General features: G+C 54.2%; 2 protein-coding genes across 8 annotated transcripts in view; one reads left to right on the top strand and one right to left on the bottom strand.

The window, feature by feature from the left end:
- The window catches only part of Cacna2d4 (calcium voltage-gated channel auxiliary subunit alpha2delta 4), a 109,052-nt gene that overhangs the window by 19,472 nt on the left and 71,644 nt on the right, over positions 1 to 17,936 (bottom strand). The window lies entirely within an intron of this gene.
- Positions 1,081 to 17,205, top strand: Lrtm2 (leucine rich repeats and transmembrane domains 2). Of its 5 annotated transcripts, none has more exons than XM_052720012.1 (6): positions 1,081 to 1,190; positions 1,502 to 1,612; positions 7,839 to 8,044; positions 8,492 to 8,626; positions 11,222 to 11,812; positions 14,701 to 17,205. In XM_052720012.1, the coding sequence occupies exons 4-6, from the start codon at positions 8,560 to 8,562 to the stop codon at positions 15,153 to 15,155; spliced, it is 1,113 nt and encodes a 370-aa protein (XP_052575972.1). In that variant the 5' UTR covers positions 1,081 to 1,190; positions 1,502 to 1,612; positions 7,839 to 8,044; positions 8,492 to 8,559; the 3' UTR covers positions 15,156 to 17,205. The 5 variants fall into 5 exon arrangements, with proteins under 5 accessions (XP_052575972.1, XP_052575975.1, XP_052575973.1 ...); XM_052720013.1 differs by lacking the exon at positions 1,081 to 1,190 and adding an exon at positions 4,746 to 4,800 and having other exon boundaries at positions 1,320 to 1,612; XM_052720015.1 differs by lacking the exon at positions 1,081 to 1,190 and having other exon boundaries at positions 1,319 to 1,612; positions 8,535 to 8,626.

Below are 17,936 nucleotides of genomic sequence, written 5' to 3'. Positions count from 1 at the left end.
CCCCAAATAGCTCACAATACAAGACAGAAAGCTACCACACAAAATTCTCTGTGATTAGAACCATAAAATAGCCCAGAGAAAACATCCCTACAGAAGGGATGTTGGGATGTTGGTGTTAATTTTACTTGTGTGTGTGTATGTGTGTGTGTGTGTGTGTGTGTGTGTGTGTGTGTGTGTGTGTGTGTCCATCCTTCCCAAGAACAACCTGTGGGAGTCTGCTGTCTCTTTCTACCGTGTGGGCTCTGGGGGCAACCTCAGGCCATTAGGCTTGATGGCAAATGCTGTGACCTGCTAGTAGAGCCGTCTTGCCATCCCGGAGCTGAGTTTTTAGGTCGGGGTAGATCACTGTGGGCAGAGAGCACCGTGCTCCTGAAGGGTCTGTTTTCCTGAGACGGGAGGTGGGAGCGTGTTCAGGCAGTGGCAGGTTGCCTTGTTGGGAGGATAGGCGCAGGGGACTTCAGAGTAGATGGGGACTCCTCTCAGCCCCAGCCCTGAATGAACCTGGAGGAAGGACAATGGAGCACATACCTCTGCTGGGGTACCTATGAGCTAGACCATCTGCTGGCCAGGCAGACTTTCAGGATGGAAAGGAATGAGGGGCGTTTTATGCTGCAGGCTGGGAAGCCTGGCTCTCTGCTGGCTTGGCCCCTGGCTCAGTTCAGCTTTGGATGGAACACTTTTCATCCTGGTGCACAACAGTGGTTAGACGGGCTTTGTCTTGATTGTATTCTCTGAGGCAGCTTGCCCCTTCGCCTGTCTGACCCATCCTTTAGACAAGCCAGGAGCCGGCTCCTGCAGGGTTCCCTGTGGGCACCGAGGCACATGGTCTCTGCGCTTGTTGGGCACCTGGTCCTCCAGGCTGCAACTGACTGCTCTGACACCCTGGTCTCCTAAATAGTCCTGGCCAAGGGTGGTCACATCTAGGGGCTCATCCCCGTGTTTGGAGGACCCTCAGTTCCCTCAGCATCTCTGAGGATCCTCAACACTCCTCTTGCAAGAGAACTCAACCTTTAAAGGAGGCGGCTCTTCGCACAGCTAGGCTCTGACACAGGAGACAGACCCAGTGTCTGGGATCCAAGGTCTGGGTTCCAAGTCAGTCGGTGGGGCTGTGATCTGAGTCCTGTACCCCTTGGAAGGTCCTGCCTTCCAAACGGACAGACAGAGGCAGTCGCTCGTGAGAGTGCTGGGAGGTGAGAGGAGGCTCGGTTACCTCTGATCTTGGGCAGGGGTGATTCACCTACAAACGCTCTCCTGCTACCACAGAGCTTTGGCGACCGATGCGCGTGCCCGCCATCGCAGATGCGCCCCAGCTGTCACTCCGCTGCGCGCTCTCCTCCCTCTGCTCGCTCGCTGTTGAGCACGCGCTCTCTGCTCCCTCTGCCTCTCCCCCTCTTCGGTCTGTCTTCCTCCCGCCCTCCCTCTTTGGCTTCAGTTTGTCGCTGACCCCGCAGCCCCCTCCCCGGCAGCGGCAGCTCAGCCTGTGGGTCCGCTTCCTTCGCAGGCGCTGCCCAGGCTCCCGCTGCCCTGAACCAGACCCGACACCCCGCGTTCTGCCTTCCAAGCTGCCCATGTCCAGCTACCTGGTCTGAGCATCAGGTCCCAGAGCAAAAAGGTGAGTTGTGAGCAGTTTCTGGGAGAGAAAGAGCCGGCGCAAAAGGAGGATGGCTTGGGTATGGGAACTAGGGGCCATCTACATTGGGCCACCTGGATTAGCAGATTAACAGGGCTTCCTTCCTAGGGCAGTTGCTGGGGTGGGGTGGGGGGGACCCGATACTTAGGACCAGACTCCTGGGCAGCCCAAAGGTACAGAGTGTTAGGAACTCTGACCCCTCAGTGCTGGGGATATGGCTGTGCTTTCTGCTAAGGAGGGGTTAGGGAGGAGGGGGCAGGGAGGAGAGCAGTTCTGGTGCCACATGATGGCCCCGGGTAGCAGGGAAATGTCCCTGCAGCAGGAGGAGCGGCTACCAGAGGAGAGGGAGACAGCTTGGGTGTTGGAGACAGGCTGGTATACAGAGAGGCTTGGAGTGGGAGTGGAGGGTGGAGGACCCACTGAAGGAGGCAAGGGCTGGACCTTCCTTGCTCTGGCTGGGTTTGCTGGCCTTCAGGTAGCTGTCCTTGGGCAAGGGTGCAAAGGAGCCCTTGCTAGTTGAGACAGTCTTTGCAGTCCTGACGGAGCCTCCCTGGTGGGGGTGTGGCTGGGAGTGAAGGAGGGGTATCTGGTAGTTCTTCCTTACAAACCCAGGCCTTGATTTTAGCACACTGAAGAGCCAGACAAGCCAGGAACTAGAGATGCTTAGGTGGCCTGCCACTGCATAATGGCCTTTGCAGCAGGTGGGCCAGATGCCTTAGGAGCGCTGGGCACTGAGTGTAGGGGGCAGTGTACAGCCAGGTCACATTCACCTGGCTGCCTGGCTCTCATGGGCATGGATGCCCGACTCGGATCAGGACATTGGTTTTCAGGAGCCCCAGGCCCATTTCATAACGCTGGATTCTGCCCAGGAATCTGCAGTTCAAATTCCTGTATGGCCGGCAGGTCTGGGGCTGGGCTCTGATTGGTTGCTCTGCCTCCCACCCCCAGCTGTCTGCATTCCAGGGTGGTGGTGGGGATGTTGGCACCAGGCTGCCAGGGTTTGTTGGGCATTGCCTTGTGTGACTCAGATTGACAGGCCCACAGCTTAGATAACTACAGCAGGTGGGGGAGGGGAAGGAGCCAGCGTGTGGCACTGGGCGGGGGAAGTCCAGCTGGTAGGGAAATCCAACATCAGCTTCCAAGCTGCCAAGAAGAGCCCAGCGATCCCACCCCCACCTTCCCACTGCAGGAGGGCTCTGGCTCTGCCAGAAGAGGGAGCCGGGGAAAACCAGGCAGGGCAGGCAAAGAGGCGGGCTTCTTAAGCCCCCTCGCTGTGTTCTTTGAGGTTTGACTAGAGGACTTGTCTGCTTACCCTATTCTCAGGACAAGCTTACCCTATTCTCATTTCCCAAGTGTCAAGACCCGGAGCCAGGGTCTTGCTTTGGTCAGGTGGGTGGTGAGGGAGGGAGCTGGAATGGGTGGTGTGTGTGTGTGTGTGTGTGTGTGTGTGTGTGTGTGTGTGTGTGTGTGTGTATAATGCTGGGAAGAGGAGGGAGTCAGGATGAAGCTTGGGCGTGGGGTAGGTGATCCTTCTTGGCTCCTGCCCCGGGGAGGCAGTGAATGGTGGGAACCTTCTGGGTCCTCAGTGGACTCTTCGGCTTCCCAGAGCGACCCAGGTGTGTGCTGGGTGACTCAAGGGCCTTCCTGTTCTGCTTCCCAGGGATTCTGTCAGAGACAGGGAGAATTTGACAAGGAAATGTGGCTCAAGAAGCTGGAAGCAAGAGGACAGTGTACTGAGAGGAACGTGGAAGGAGGGTGTGTGGCCGTTCCAAGCAGACATCTTGAAGGGGGTTAGAAACTGCTTTACTGGGCAGTGTGTGCTTAGGAGTGACTGATGGGGCAGATGTGGGGTATTTCCTCGAAGGACCTCATGGCCAGGCAGGTGACAGCAACCCAGTTTCCTGTGTTCTGGGCTACATGGAATTCCAGTTGCTCAGACCAGAGATCCAGACTCCCTGAAAGTCCTCCGAGACGGGGCAGGATGACTTGTGGGCTTACTGTCCTAGCTCAGCTACCCACTGGCCCTGAGCCTCCCTGAGGAACAAAGGAGTAGAGTAGACCATGCATGTCCCCTGTGCTTCCCTCCTGGTGTGGAGCTGGGGCTCTGGTGCAGAAGCCTTGACCCAGGGGAGATGGGTACTTGGGAGCATGTGCACAGCCATTGGCCCAGGCATCAGGAAGCTGAGAGCATGGACAGGATGCATGTTGTGGACACTTGATTTGAGGGGTACTGAGAAGGAGCTCAGAGGATCCTGTGGCTCCCAGGCCTGGGTGAGAGTTCTTTTGTTTTTTGTTTGTTTTTGGTTTTTAGTTGAGTGTGAGCCCACATCATAGGGAGAGTAAGCCTCCATCTGTAGGAGAAATTGGAGGGCAGGTACGCTCCGTCATCCTAACCTTGATGCTCTGCAGAGCAAGCCTGGCTGACTGCTTTGAGCTGGGGGAGGGGGCAGCTAGGGTTCCAGGGGAACCAGCTCCCACGCCCTATCTCTAGTGGGTAGAGCAGCCGTTGGGCTAGCAGGAACACGAGGAACTTCTGCCTGCACCCTGCCACGGCCTCACCTGCCTGCTGCTCCAACCCTCCACTCCCCGCTGCCCTACTACATCCATCCGCTCTCAGCCAGGAGTGGTTTTCTAGGTTTCTTCCAGCCTCTGGGTAGGATGGGGACAGGAATGGCTGTTTGCTCAGCTCCAGTGAAACAGTGATGAGGAGATGCCTTAGAAACTGTAACATTCTACATGAACGAGGGCTGTCTGTCCCTCGTTTCTGACTCAGCCTTTACCCGAGGGATGGGCTGAGGCAGAAGATGATGAGGGCAACTGAGTTAGCAACTTTGTGGCCAGGTAACTCAGATCCAATCTATATTTTTCCATTTGCCCAAGCTTTTCCATGCCTCAGTTTCCCTATGACATCGATAGCAACTCTAACCCTGAGCTGTATGAACGCCAAGAACACTGTAGTTCTTTGACTGTGGCCATTAGCGTCCTCCCATGTAGAGGCTTGCAGGAGCTCCTCAGGTTGGTGCTCTTGTCTTGCCCTGCCTTAGGCAAGGTTAGTTAAGATTTTGGGTGAGCCCCAGACTTACCTTTCCTTTATATCTGCCATTTTCTGTCCCAGCTCCTCCGGGCTCACTGTATGCAGCCTAAGGTGTCTCCAGTTCCCTGGACTAGAGGTGGGTAGCTGTTAGAGCCTGGCTGAGAGGGCTGGTATATACTTCTCAACCTTGAATATGTCCTCAGATTGCCTGGGATCTTGGTACCTGACAGATTTACACTTAGCCTGCCTGCGTGGGACCTGAGATTCAGCATTTCCGAAAGGTTCTAGGGCTTTCTGATCTTATTAGCCCATCAGAGTCAAAACCACATGTTTCTGACTTATCAGCTCCTAGCTGATCAGCCCCATTCTTCAACCTGGAGCCTAGAGGAGTCCAGGGACCCTGCTGGGCCCAGCCCTGTCCCTCTGCTCTCTGTTTCTGGGGCTAGGACAAAATGCAGGTTAGTTTTTGGAGCAGATCCTGAATCCAGTGCCCTTGAGCTTCAAGATTGTGTGTGTGTGTGTGTGTGTGTGTGTGTGTGTGTGTGTGTGTGTGTACAGAGAACCTTTCTGCCAGGACCTCCAACTCTCTTCTGTCTCCCACTCCCACGGAGTGTTAATTTATTCCAGCAGTTGGCCAGTGCCTGCAGCAGCAGCTGTCCGCTGCTTCCCGATGTAGGTCACCCCTTTCCTGAGGAGTCTCTGCTGTTTCAGGGCGGAAGGGTCTTTCGCTGGGAGGTGTATGAGTGGACTTAGGGTGGAAAGGCTAGGAAGCGCCCCTCCCCCACATCTCTCAGAGGATCAGGAAGGCACTGACATCACCTTGGAGGTCACAAATCAGAGGAGGTAGATCAGCTACCTAGAGAGAGCCGGGGTATCTTCTCCTAGGCATGTCCTCTTTTCTCCAGAGGATACCAGTCACCAGAGTCCTTCCTGCCACCTCAGTAAGCAGCACCCCGGTCTGTGCTGGTTATGAATGCCCCCTGAGCATTGTTGCAGGGTGGCACTGCGGGGGTAGATTGGGAGGAAGAGCCTTCATGGACCCTCAGGTGGAGGTCAACCTCCGCAGCCTGGCGTCCCCTGTGGGAGGGCACAGAAATGGGAGCAGGAGCTGGCCGGGGCCTTCAGCCCTACCTGAACAAGAAAACTGATCTGGCTTTGAGGCTGCCTTGTGGGGCTTTTAGCAGATCTTCCCTCCAGGCTGGAAGTGTCCCCGTGTCCCCCTGCTGGGGGTATGCTGGAATTGTGAGGCATCCCTCTGCTGTCTGAAGGATGGCAGCTAAGACGTGCTGGAATGCTGCCAGCGAGGCATGTGTATGTGTGTGGGTGTGCATGCATGTGCCTCTGTATCCCAGCTCATGCCTAGATGCACAGATCTGGTACTTGTGTGTGGGAGTGCATGTGTGCAAGCACACGTGTTGTGATATGCTTAGTCGCACATTTCTCCTTATGTGCCCGCCTCACTCTGCTGCATACAGCGCTTCAAGGCTGTGTCTGAGAGTTCTGTGCACACACAAGTATTTCCCCACTAGGGCCCCTGCAGGCTGACAGCCATCAGGAAGTGGGTAAACAGTCTGACTCAGAGCCTGTAACCCATCCTCACTTACCATGTAACCTTGGTGAGCTGGTTATAGCTACGCGTTTGGGTGGCTGTAATCTGCCTACGACTTAACAGGTGCTGTGACCTGTGGTGTGACTGATGAGGGTTGGGGCTAGGGGGCCATGGTGGGAGGGAGACTGCTCAGACGGCAGGTCTGTCTGGGCATTGCATGTGAGGGGCAGAAATAAACCGAATCAGACTAGGGTGAGCATGACATGGAATGGGCACCTGTGAGTGGCCACAGCCTGCGTTAGGCTCAGGCATCTGTGGGACTGACCTCCCTTGATGACAAAGACACCCATCATGGGCTCAAGGCGAGGTGGGAGCCTTTGCCAAACTTCCTTAGGTGATGTGTACCTCACACGTGCCCACTCTTTTTCCACCCGCTGAGCATCAGATTGCTACTTTTAGAGTTGGAAAGCTGGGGCAGAGTTTAAGCGGTGTGTTGGAAGGAGATGGAGGATATAGATTTGAACCCACAGACTCGGCCTGTGAATCTGAGCCAGGACAGTACCAGGAAAACTGAGGTCAAGCCACTGTAACCACTGAGTGCCTGGGCCCACCCATATGGCAGCAAGGGCCAGGCTGCTACCCTTAGCCTACAGCTGTGCTGAGTTACAGCTGTGCTCAGTTTTGGGGTGCAATCCCCGCTGTTGCTTCCTAACTGGGAAGCAGGGGGCAGTGAAGTCAAGGCTGGCAGATGGGCACTGAGCAAGCTGCCCTTGCTGGGGGCAGAGCAGAGTATCTGAGGGCCGCATGGGTCACAGCAGCACAGGCCCCCCTGACAATCACTAGGGTAGGATGGAGTGGAGGTAGAGAATAGAAAATGGGGTTAGGCATTGTGGTGCCCGCCTTTAATCCAGCACTTGGGAGTCAGAGGCAGGCAGATCTCTGTGAAATTGAGGATAGCCTGATCTATGTAACAAGTTCCAGGACAGCCTGGGCTCAAACAACAAACAAAACAACAGCAAAATGGGGTTAGGATGGGAGAATGCAATGGGAGCCTCCCCCAAACCAAACACCCGAAGGAAACTTGGGTCAGGCTGCTCAGGCTTCGAGACAGAATCCCGGGCATCCTGTCAGCTCCACTCACCTCCTCAGTGTCAGCTCCACCCTGCCATTGGCTGGGAGCTCCAGGACTAAACGGAACTATGAGGGCTGCAGCCAGAACTATAAAGGGGCCATGAACTTGGTAGTCAAAGAGGGCTGAACATGCTGCCGCTCTCCTGCGAGGAGTGGTTCCAGAGAACAGCGTCCTTTGGGCACTAAAGGGAGCTGGGGTATAACACAGCCTCCCCTAACTGACCCTTTCCTGGTTCCCACTGACCCCAGTGTCTTAGAATGGTGCTAGCTTCCTCTCTGATGGAGATGGAGGGGGCAGGCTCTGGCTTCTCATCTCATAGCTCTTAACCACGTCTTGGGGGAGCTGAGGTGCTAAGGAGGCCTGGGTCCCCTTTCGGAGACACTGGGTTGTGGCAGGCCCTAGACAGGGTAAGTAGCCCACTTGTCCCCTGGAAGAGTGACCTGCTGACTACACCTAGCCGCCTTCCAGCCCTCTGCCATTTCACCCCCTCTAGGCTTCACTGTCTCCTGAGCCAGCGGCCGAAGAGCAGGAACCTCCGAGCTGAAGTAGCTATAGATCGGCTAGTCGGCAGAGGACGGATCATTGTGAGTCACCTCAAGGTGACAGTGGGATCAGGAGCAGGGGGCCACCCAGCAGCTCACACCCTGCCAGCAGGCACTACGAGGGGCAGGGCCTGGCCTCTGTCTCCCCACAGCTATGGTAAGCTGGGGAGGGGTGCATCTGGGTGGAGAACTGAGATGCACGAATGGGAGCTGGGGCTTCATTCATTTCCCTGGGAGAGATGTGCCTTGACTTCCCCACCTGTGACGTGGTAAGCCTGGGTGGAGGAAGCAATATTGCAACAAAATCATTGGTAAAGCCCACCAAAGTGTAGAGAGGCCCCAGGGGAGTCAGGGAAAGACAGGGGAGGGAAAGAGGGGGCTGAGCTGGGGTTCCACTGGCAGTTCCTGTGCCCTCCAGCACCCGTAGGGGGCAAACATCTAGCTTGACCTTCTTGACCCCTCCCTGCGGAGCATCACAGTGAGAGCAACAGGAGAGGGGATGCAGGATGTAAAGAGACACCTGTGCCTTGTCCCTAACCCCTGGGCTGGAACGGGCTCCAAATGTTTTGCTCCACCCACCTCTCTTTTTCCCCCTCTCTCTCAGGACTGACAGTTGGTGCATGCTGAGGGGCTCTCTCTCTCTCCAGAGCTGCAGAGAGTGTGGGTTCCACCATGCTGGCACCAGGCAGTGGCCCAGAGCAGAGGAGCAAGCTTGCCCTGCAGTGGAGGCAGGTCTCCTGTGAGTATGGGCCCAGCATGGGAGCGGGGGCGGTGTATCTGACAGAATGACAGCTGATGTCTGACCTTCCTGGACGCCCAAGGCCTCGCTTTGGAGGCTCAGACTTGGGGCCTTGCTAAGTAACACCAGTCCAGAGTGCTTTCCTGAGGCTGGGAGACGGAGGCTGGACAGCTGGTTTTGCCTCATGCTTCTTGTTCTCTGGCAGTCCCAAGCCAAGAGTTCTGCTGGAGAGTGGTCCAGCTTCACTTTTAACTGGGATCTGTAGTATGTGTAGCATGGGCTGAGCAGGGGCAGAAATCAGCTCTAAGGGAAGCTGCGATCCCACTTGGCCTCAGCCATCCTGTCTGCTGGATGAACCCGGAGGCCCCAGCAGGATCTGGATGCCGCAGTCTCCCCAGCTCTGTAGAGGCACTAGTGAGCCCTTAGTGTGCCGCAGTGGAGAAGGGATCGTAGGGACCAGGCCCATTCCTCCTTGCACACACGGCACACTAAGGTCACATGCTAGTGAAAGCAGCCTTGTCCATGAAAATTCTCTTCAAAGGGATAAGGTCAGCCATGGCTGGTTTGCCCACGGCTACACAGTAAGAAGTAAGAAATGGCCCAAAGGAACGTCGCTCGGCCTGACCTCCCCTGGCCTTCGGTACGGTTGCCCTAGCATGGAGCGCCCTGAATTATTCACCAGGTGAATGGCTGATCCGAGGGGCTCAGATCCCTTTCATCCTAGGATCACTCTGACACCTCTCAGTGCAGGATTATGTTTTCTTGTCTCCAGAGCTTTGCTGCAGCTCAGAACTTGGCGGAGGTGGGGTGGGGGGAAAGAGTCATTTTCTCCCCATCCAGCTGCGTGGAGTGTGGCTCCTGATACTGCTTGTCCTTCTCAAGGGGTACTGATGGGTTGAGTCCCTCTCCTCTCCTCTCCTCTCCTCTCCTCTCTGCTCCTCTTCTCTCCTCTCCCCTCCCCCTCCCCTCCCCTTCTCTCCCCCCTCCCCCTCTCTCTCCTCCTATTTGGTTTCTTTCAATTTTCCCTTTCTCTCTTTCTCTTCCTCCTTCCAAGCCCCCTCCATTCCTTCTTCCATTTTCTTTAGATAGTTGTCATGTAGTGCAGCCTCCTCTCAAATTTGTGGTTCTCTGCCCCAGCCTCCTAAATACTAAGTACAGATGTGTGCATCACACTTGGCTTCTCCTTGAGAGTAAGACATAAAGAGTGCTGCTGTTTAGATGGGGTGTGTGTGTGTGTGTGTGTGTGTGTGTGTGTGTGTGTGTGTGTGTGTGTTACGGGGCAGGCTGACTCAGAGAGGTGGAGGTCATTTCAGGTGGCCTCAGGTAGCAAGGAGAGGTCTCCAGGTGACTGTAATAGCTAAGTTGTGCTCATTTCCCATCAAGAACAAAATGGCTCAGGTGTCAGCCTCATGGTGTATCCCTCACTGTCATTAATCCCACAAGAAAGGGCAGGGAGAGTGTCATTTTGTCCCCTCAAGCTCTGCCCTCTGGGACTTTAGATGACTAGACACCCACCAGACAGACTGGAGACTGTCTCATCTAGGTGCCCTGCTCGGGTTGGCTGCTGGCCATTCAAGTAGGGCCAGCTGGGCTGTGGCTGGCTTTGAACTTCTCCATCTGGAGGCTTTCCTCAGGACTCAAGGTAGAGTTGATTCAATGGAGACAGAACTGTGTGAGCTATTTTCCCGGGTTCCCAGGAAGGCAGGCCTCTCTGGGTTCCCAGGAAGGCAGGCCTCAGCGGGGCTGACTACACCACCAGAGGGGGCTCTGGCCACCACCAGAGGGGACTGCTTTCTGAGGCTCACTTCCAGAAGCTGTCCACAGGCTGGACCCACATCCTCTACTCAGAAGGGTCTTGGGCCAAAATAGGACATGGCAAGAATCCTGTTACTTGACCCACTCAGAAATGCTACCTTGCATCCCAAGGCTAGACGTATAGGATGGGCCTGGCAGCTTCAGAGTTCAGTGTAGATGGAGCCAGCCCTGGACAGACTTCTAGTGTTGGAAGCAGCTGGTTTATCCTGGTGTTACCACAGTGCTCTGATGCAGGTCCCAGGTGGGCCTGGGTCCTACCTTAGCCATGAGAATCAGATAAATGGGACAGCATTTAAAATGCTGTATGGCATATACATTCTGGGCTCCCCTTTCATATGCAAAGCATATCTCAGTGTGATGTGGCTTCAGGTGAGGATGAGGTTCCCACAGGAAGCACCCAAGCCTTGTAGGCACTGACTTTGAAAAGTTTCCCCGGTATTCTAAAATCTTATATTTTGTAAACATTTGGAGCATTAGGGTGTCTAAGTCCTGAGACTTAGCAGTGGGGGCCATGAGCAGGAGCTGAGAACCTGTATGGCCTGTCCTCTAGGCCACTCCACTCACTGATGAACTTTTTTGGTCACAGTGTGATGTCCTTTAACATGGATGTTTCAGGTTCCTGAGCCAACCTTCCTGTATGGTCAGTAAATACCTGTGAACTGATTATAGTCTATGCCAAAGGAGATGAGGCCAAGAAGGTACTAGGGCATGAGCCAGAAAGGGGGAAACTGAGGCAGGAAAACCCAAGTCTGTTACTTTCTCCTCTGGACTCCTCCCTAGGGATCACCTGCTGGATTGCCCTGTGTGCTGTGGAGGTGCTCCCTGCCTGCCCTTTCTCCTGCACATGTGACAGTCGCAGCTTGGAGGTGGACTGCAGCGGCCTGGGCCTCACCACTGTGCCCCCGGATGTACCCGCTGCCACCCAGAGCCTTCTGCTCCTGAACAATAAACTGAGCACCCTGCCCAGCTGGGCATTCGCCAACCTGTCCAATTTGCAGCGGCTGGACCTGTCCAACAACTTCCTGGACCAGCTCCCTGGGTCCATTTTCCAGGACCTGGTCAATCTGACGGAGCTCCAATTGCGGAACAACAGCATCAGGACCCTGGACAGGAACCTGCTCCAGCACTCCCCGCTGCTTCGCCACCTGGATTTGTCTATCAATGGCTTGGCCCAGCTGCCCCCAGGGCTTTTTGACGGTCTCCTGGCTCTGAGATCCTTGTCCCTCCGCTCCAATCGTCTGCAGAGCCTAGACCGGCTGACATTCGAGCCCCTGGCGAGTCTGCAGCTGCTTCAGGTTGGGGACAACCCATGGGAGTGTGACTGTAACCTTCGGGAGTTCAAACACTGGCTGGAGTGGTTCTCCTACAGAGGTGAGCCCTACCACCCACCCCACTGGTGTGAGGAGCTGGGGTGAGGTCAGGGGAAAGAAGAACTACATCCCCCACCCTAAATATCAGCACTTCCCTGCAGGCAGCGGAGGCCAGGCACTGCCCCCCTCTGCTCATTAAGACTCACTAAGGGCGTACTGTACCTTTGCCTCCCTTTCTTAGGTTTCCATGGGGACTTAGAGACACATGGTGCTTTTTTCTGTGCTCTCTATCCCCACTGGTATGCTTCTGGGGCTTCCCTGCAGGACAGGAAGAGAAACAGCAACCTGTCCTGGGGATAATAAGGCCTCCTGCCTCTTACATGGGGGTGGAATGTAACTGAAACCCACAGACACCACCATGTTCCTAGGAAGGTGGTGCCAGCTTTCTGTCCCAAGAAGTTTTGACAGAAAACTTAATAAGCACCTGGTTTCAGTTTTGCTTCCTTTCCCTTCCCCCTCCTTTAAAAAAAGTATTATTTATTTATTTGCACACGTGTGTGTGCATGAATGTGTATATGCACATGCATACGTATGCACACCTGTGCACGTTTGCCCCAGAGCACATGTGGAAGTCAGAGGGCAGCTTCAGGAGTTGGTTCTTTCCTTTCACCATGTAGGTTCCAGGTCATCAGGGTAGTCAGCCTAACTCATGGCCCAGGCTTGGGACTCACTGTGTATTCCAGGATGAACCTAAACTTCATGAGGTTTCTTCCCCAACTTTAAAAGAGCTTTATTTATTTACTTTATGGGTATGTGTGTCTGCCCATGTGCATACAGTGCCCTCTGAAGCCAGAAGAAGGTGTCCCCTGGAAGTAGAGTTACATATAGGCAGTTATGAGCAACCCAGTATAGGTGCTGGGAACTGAATCTGGGTCCTCTGCAAGAGCAGCAAGTGCTCTTACCTGCTGAGCCTTCTCTCCAGACCCTTCTCCCTTTCTTAGCCTGAGAAAGTTCTATAGTGAACAAATGAATTGATCTAATGAATGCTTAACCAGGTTCATACCTGTAATCCCAGCACTTGGGAGGTAGGGCAGGGATAGAATGGGAGGCTGAATAAATAAGCAGAGTTTAAAAGTGCCAGGTCTTCCTTGAATTCTGGCCCTGCCACCTACAAGCTGTGTGATCTTGAGAAGTTAGTTAACATCTCTGTGGCCTATCTGTAAAAGGGGAGAAGGTCAATCATGAGAATTAAGTAGGGCAGTGCATACGAGCTCTTTTGAAAAGTGCCCATCATAAAGGAAGTGCTCAGTGGAGCGCTGGCTCACTTACTCATTTGCTGGTGGAATTCGTAAGATCAAGGGCACACAGTAAGACGCAGCCAGTGCCCAGCACAAGGCAACACTTGGTGTATGTGGAATTAACAAATCGGTGTTGAAATTCTGAAAATAACACAATGTGTTCCCTTACTCTTACAACCGTTCATTTCCTATCCAGCCACTAACTCAGTATTTCCATGCTACTCAGATGCATTAATTAAAAACATTTTACAAACTATAAAGTACTTTGAGATGTTAGTCACTACGATAGTTCTGATTCTGAAGTGGAGAAATGATTAATGCTGTTGTCTAGTTCCCAGTTTACAAATACCTCTCTGTGCACATTATCTATTTTAATCTCTCGAGCAGCTAATTGAGGTAGATATCCTTATCTCGCAGCTAAGAATATTCAGACATAATTAAGTAAGTTAAATAATTTCCAGGTGACAACACAGCCAGATTCAATCTCGGGTCTCTGGTGCAGGAAAATGAGGTCATTCCCTTCTCGCTCCCCCAAGGACTCTGTGTCATTCTAACCAAAGGTGGCCTTGGTTACACGCTCGTGCAGGGCCTTTCCAGAGCCACCCAGGTGGAATTAAAGACCTGGTGCTGGCTGTAGGGAGTGTCCTCATCCTTAACACAGCAGGCCGGAACCAGTTTCCAGACCTCATCTTCAGCCTTGCTCTCCTTAAAAAACCAAACAAAAACCTCAGTGTTTCCATCAGCATCCTGAGCATCCTGGGGTAAGATGGATGTCTGTTGTGAGATTGGACTCGAAGAAGCTGGGCTGGGAGAGGGAGCTGGAAGTGATGTTGTAGCTGAGCCTCTCTAGAAGCTGAAAGAAGGCTTGACTCCAGCTCTGACTTCCCAGGGGGATGTCAGGTTATAGTCCTTTGTCCTGGCTCTCTTACCCTACCAAGTTAGGACCTTATATTCTCCCTCTGCCCCGTCTGGCCTCCTCAGTGTCATTGAAGGTAGTTTGGGGGCCTGTCTTATCAGCTCCATCTTATCTAGGATTTCCTCCTGAGAAATCTCGGTGCTAGTACACTTGACAAACCTAGGCGGATGCCCTCTTCTTGGTGTTCTCAGGCCATCAAAGCCCTGTGTGGAGGAGTGGAGGAAGCAATGGCTTTGACTTTTGTTCTCTTTGTGAGAAGGAACACAGGCCAAGGTACTGTGTTGAAAACAGTGGCAAGGATTCACAGACACCAGCGAGCAGTTGGGTTCTGGGCAGAAAAATAGATGTACAGTCTGGGCAGGGACGTGGCTCGCTGTACCAAGGCCGTGCCCTGAGCATGCCTCCAGCTGGAACTGCTGTCCTCCTGCAAGTCAGTGTGACCTTGGAGGGACAGGTTTGAATGAGATGGATGTGAGCTTCTCTGTGAAATAAAAGTACTGGCAATGCCCATTTTCAGTGGCTTTGGCAGCAAGGGTAGCCTCCTCTATGACATACATCTCTCATAGCCCTTGGTCCATTGGTACTACCTCCCCTTACTCTTCCATAATCAGGATTGACTACATTACTGTCAGGATTGTACCTTTTGGTCCTCCCCATTTGGAGGACTGGGAGGAGGGGAGGTCACCCCAGTTCCAGATGCCTGCTCAGCACCTCTTTTTTTTTCCCTGGATGCAGGGGGTCGCCTGGACCAGCTTGCCTGTACACTACCCAAGGAACTAAGGGGGAAGGACATGCGTGCGGTCCCCATGGAGATGTTTAACTACTGTTCCCAGCTAGAGGATGAGAACAACTCTGCTGGGGTGGATGCCCCAGGGCCACCCTGCACCAAGGCTAGCCCAGAGCCTGCTAAACCTAAGCCAGGGGCTGAGCCTGAGCCTGAGCCCAGCACTGCCTGCCCTCAAAAGCAGAGGTACAGGCCCGTGAGTGTGCGGCGAGCCATCGGCACGGTGATCATCGCGGGCGTTGTGTGTGGCATTGTCTGCATCATGATGGTGGTGGCCGCTGCTTACGGCTGCATCTATGCCTCCCTCATGGCCAAGTACCACCGGGAGCTCAAGAAGCGCCAGCCGCTGATGGGGGACCCCGAGGGTGAGCACGAAGATCAGAAACAGATCTCTTCCGTGGCATGAGAGCTGTCTGTCTGGCCCAGGTAGGACAGCAAGGAGACTCCATGGGATTGCTACCAAAGGGCTGCCCTTCCCTCCAGCACAGGCCCTGCCTCAGCCTGACACTGGTACTGTCTCCCTCAGCTCCCTGGCCCTCATCTGCCCTCCAGTAGAGCAGTCTTCCAGTCTCTGAGTTTCTAGAAGCTTCCCTTGGCCAAAGGTTCCTGTGGAAGGCCCTCTCTGGGCCCCTGGTCTTTGGAACACCTGAGCCTCCTTGCAGGCTTCTGGCCACAGGAGAGAAAGAACCTACACCAGAAACATGTTCTGCATTGAGCACTTCCTCCTGCCCAGGGCCAGCTCAGCGCTGGTGACCCTCCCTACCTCTTGCTCATTCCCACTTCAGTCTGTGTTAGGGCCTGAGAGAGAGGGACAGGGGAGCCAGAGGTAGATTTCTGTGACTCTTTTTGAAGCCAGAAAGATATTCTTAGGTCCTTGCAGTGTGAAGCTTGTCCAGCTCTCAGCAGCTGGTGCCTATGTGCAAACACCCCCCAGCCCTGTGATCTGGGTCCAGTGCTTAGAAAAACCAAAGTGACTATAATGTCTTCCTTGGGTGGATACCATTAGGCCCCTTTATCTGCTATAGACATCTTTATCTTCTGACTACATTGCTCCAGGTTTACTAATTTTATGTTTTTTGTTTTAGTGTAGGGTTTTGAGACAGGGTCTTACTCTACACACTAATTCACTGTCACACACATGGCATCGCTAAACGAGTCCCACAGACCAAAATCACACACACACACACACACACACACACACACACACACACACACACACACACGCCAGATGGAGACAGAGTCCATGAGAACTTGGGGGCGAGGCCTGCTGTTCCCTCAGCATGGAGGTCACAGTCCCTCTTACTTCCTGCCTACAGTCTTCCCATGTCATCAGGGGTTAGTTAGGTCCTGGACAATAACACAGGGATCCTTTGAGACCCTCTAAAGTGGGCCAAAGCGTGCTGCTGGAGGAATTGCCCATTGCCATGGCAACCCCAGCACCTCTCCTGCTAGGTTTACCAGAGATGCAGGAGCTGTGTGTGTATGCATGACAGGTTCCAGGCTTCTGGGAGCTCACTTACAGACCCCTGGGTATGCCTGGGAAGCTCCACCCTGCCAGGTCCCAGGCACACCCAGCAGTTTCCACTCCTGCAGCCTGCAGCCTCACTTCCGTTCCTCTGCTTCTCCTGCCTCCTCTGCCATCTGCATCTTTTGTTCATGACCTCAAGGCTGGGTCTGGGCTATGCTCTGAAATTGGTGGTTCACCTTAAGGAGAGCAGATGTCAGGCAGTGGGTCCTCGATGAGGCTGGCTGCCTTCAACACATTCCCAACAGACTGCAGGAACAGGAACAGGATGGCTACATTCTGTTCAGAGTCCTCAGCGACGGGGCTTCCTTCCCCAGGGGTTCATAGGCTGGTTTCCTGGGAGCGTGCAAATGCAGCTGGGCTGTCCAAGCTAACCCGTGGCTGCAGTCCTGTCTGGGATGGAGACTTGCCCCCTGGGCTGTGCACATTTTCAGGGTTGCTGCTTCTGTTCTCAACTGTCCCCTCCTTAGAGACTGGTCTCCCTCTGTAGCAGATGCCAGGCTGATACCCTGCCCTGAGAAGGGCCTTGGTGGTAGCCAGAAAGAGGCCCGCTAGACACTGAGGCACCGAGGAAAGGTCTGCGAGGGCATCGGGGCAGCCTGGCAGCCCTCCTCCTTTTCGTCTCCCACCCACTCTCCTAGCAGGGGTGTGCACTGGGAGTCTCAGGAGAGCTTTCAAGGTTGTTCCCTGGCTGCCAGACAGAGGGCACAGACTGCCACTCAGGATCCCAGGGTCCTCTAGGCCGGGCCACAGTCTTCCTTCCTCTTTTGGCTGGCGGGCCAATCCCAGAGCTGGGATTTGCTAAGGGCCTGGGGGAGGGAGGCTGTTGTCAGTGGTGATATCTTTAGCCTGAGACAGAAGATTTTTAAAGGCAAAATTATATTTCTGGTTTGTTGTTTCAGAAGACCAATAAAGACTATTTTCCTATGTATTTCCTTGCTTCATTGGGTGGGAGGGGATGTGGGCATTGGGAGAATGGTGCCCTGTCTCCCTGCTTCGCCAGGCAGCCAAGCCATTTCTAGAGGAATGTCACCCTGATGCAGAGAGAGCTCTAGGTGACAGATGGGTCCCCTGTTCAGTACCCAGGACCTCAGGGCTGGGAGGGATGTGAAGGTAGGACTTGGTAGGACATCCTGGGTAGGACTTGGCTCAGGACAAGGGTGATAAGCTCTGGGCAGGGCTGAGCTGGGATTCTAAACCTATCCATGCTTCAGCCTGGCAGTAACAAATGTGAGTCTCAGGGAAGAGCAAAGCTTGTGGAGCAGAGGTGAGGTGAGCACACCTTGCTATTCTCTGCAGTTAGGGCATCCATCCAACTCTTGACCCATCTGTCCTGGCAGTCAAGGGCAGACGATGACCCATGTGGCGGCGGGAGGCTTGCATTTGCATAGAAGATGGCCTGTGTTTGCCCGAGGACCCCTGTCTTGCCAGGAGGTGGGGCGATTAGTTAAGGGCTGTCCTGTTACCTCGGTTTTAGTAGCCTCACCTGGGGTCTGTGGGGCCTTGCTGGAGTTTCACAAATGCCGCCTTGGCCTTTTGGGACCGTCTACACAAGCACCCCACAGCTAGGCTTATGACTATGCCTCTGTCAGCCAGTGGGGCTAGAATTAGGGGTGCAAAGCTGCTATCGCAGTGTGGGGAGAAGGGAGAAAGCCTCTGGGG

This window comes from Peromyscus californicus, unplaced genomic scaffold (genome assembly GCF_007827085.1).
Source record: "Peromyscus californicus insignis strain IS unplaced genomic scaffold, ASM782708v3 Scaffold_6__1_contigs__length_162567912, whole genome shotgun sequence".
Classification (NCBI taxonomy): Eukaryota; Metazoa; Chordata; class Mammalia; order Rodentia; family Cricetidae; genus Peromyscus; species Peromyscus californicus.
The sequence above is the reverse complement of the archived record's forward strand: the minus strand, read 5'-3'. Positions and strand labels throughout refer to the sequence as shown.

What these genes read in the sequence shown, in the direction of transcription:
- Lrtm2 (XM_052720012.1), top strand. Translation starts at nt 8,560, where the DNA reads ATGCTGGCACCAGGCAGTGGCCCAGAGCAGAGGAGCAAGCTTGCCCTG. An exon ending in GCAGTGGAGGCAGGTCTCCT is followed by an intron (nt 8,627 to 11,221) that starts GTGAGTATGGGC and finishes ACTCCTCCCTAG; the next exon opens with GGATCACCTGCTGGATTGCC. An exon ending in GGAGTGGTTCTCCTACAGAG is followed by an intron (nt 11,813 to 14,700) that starts GTGAGCCCTACC and finishes CCCTGGATGCAG; the next exon opens with GGGGTCGCCTGGACCAGCTT.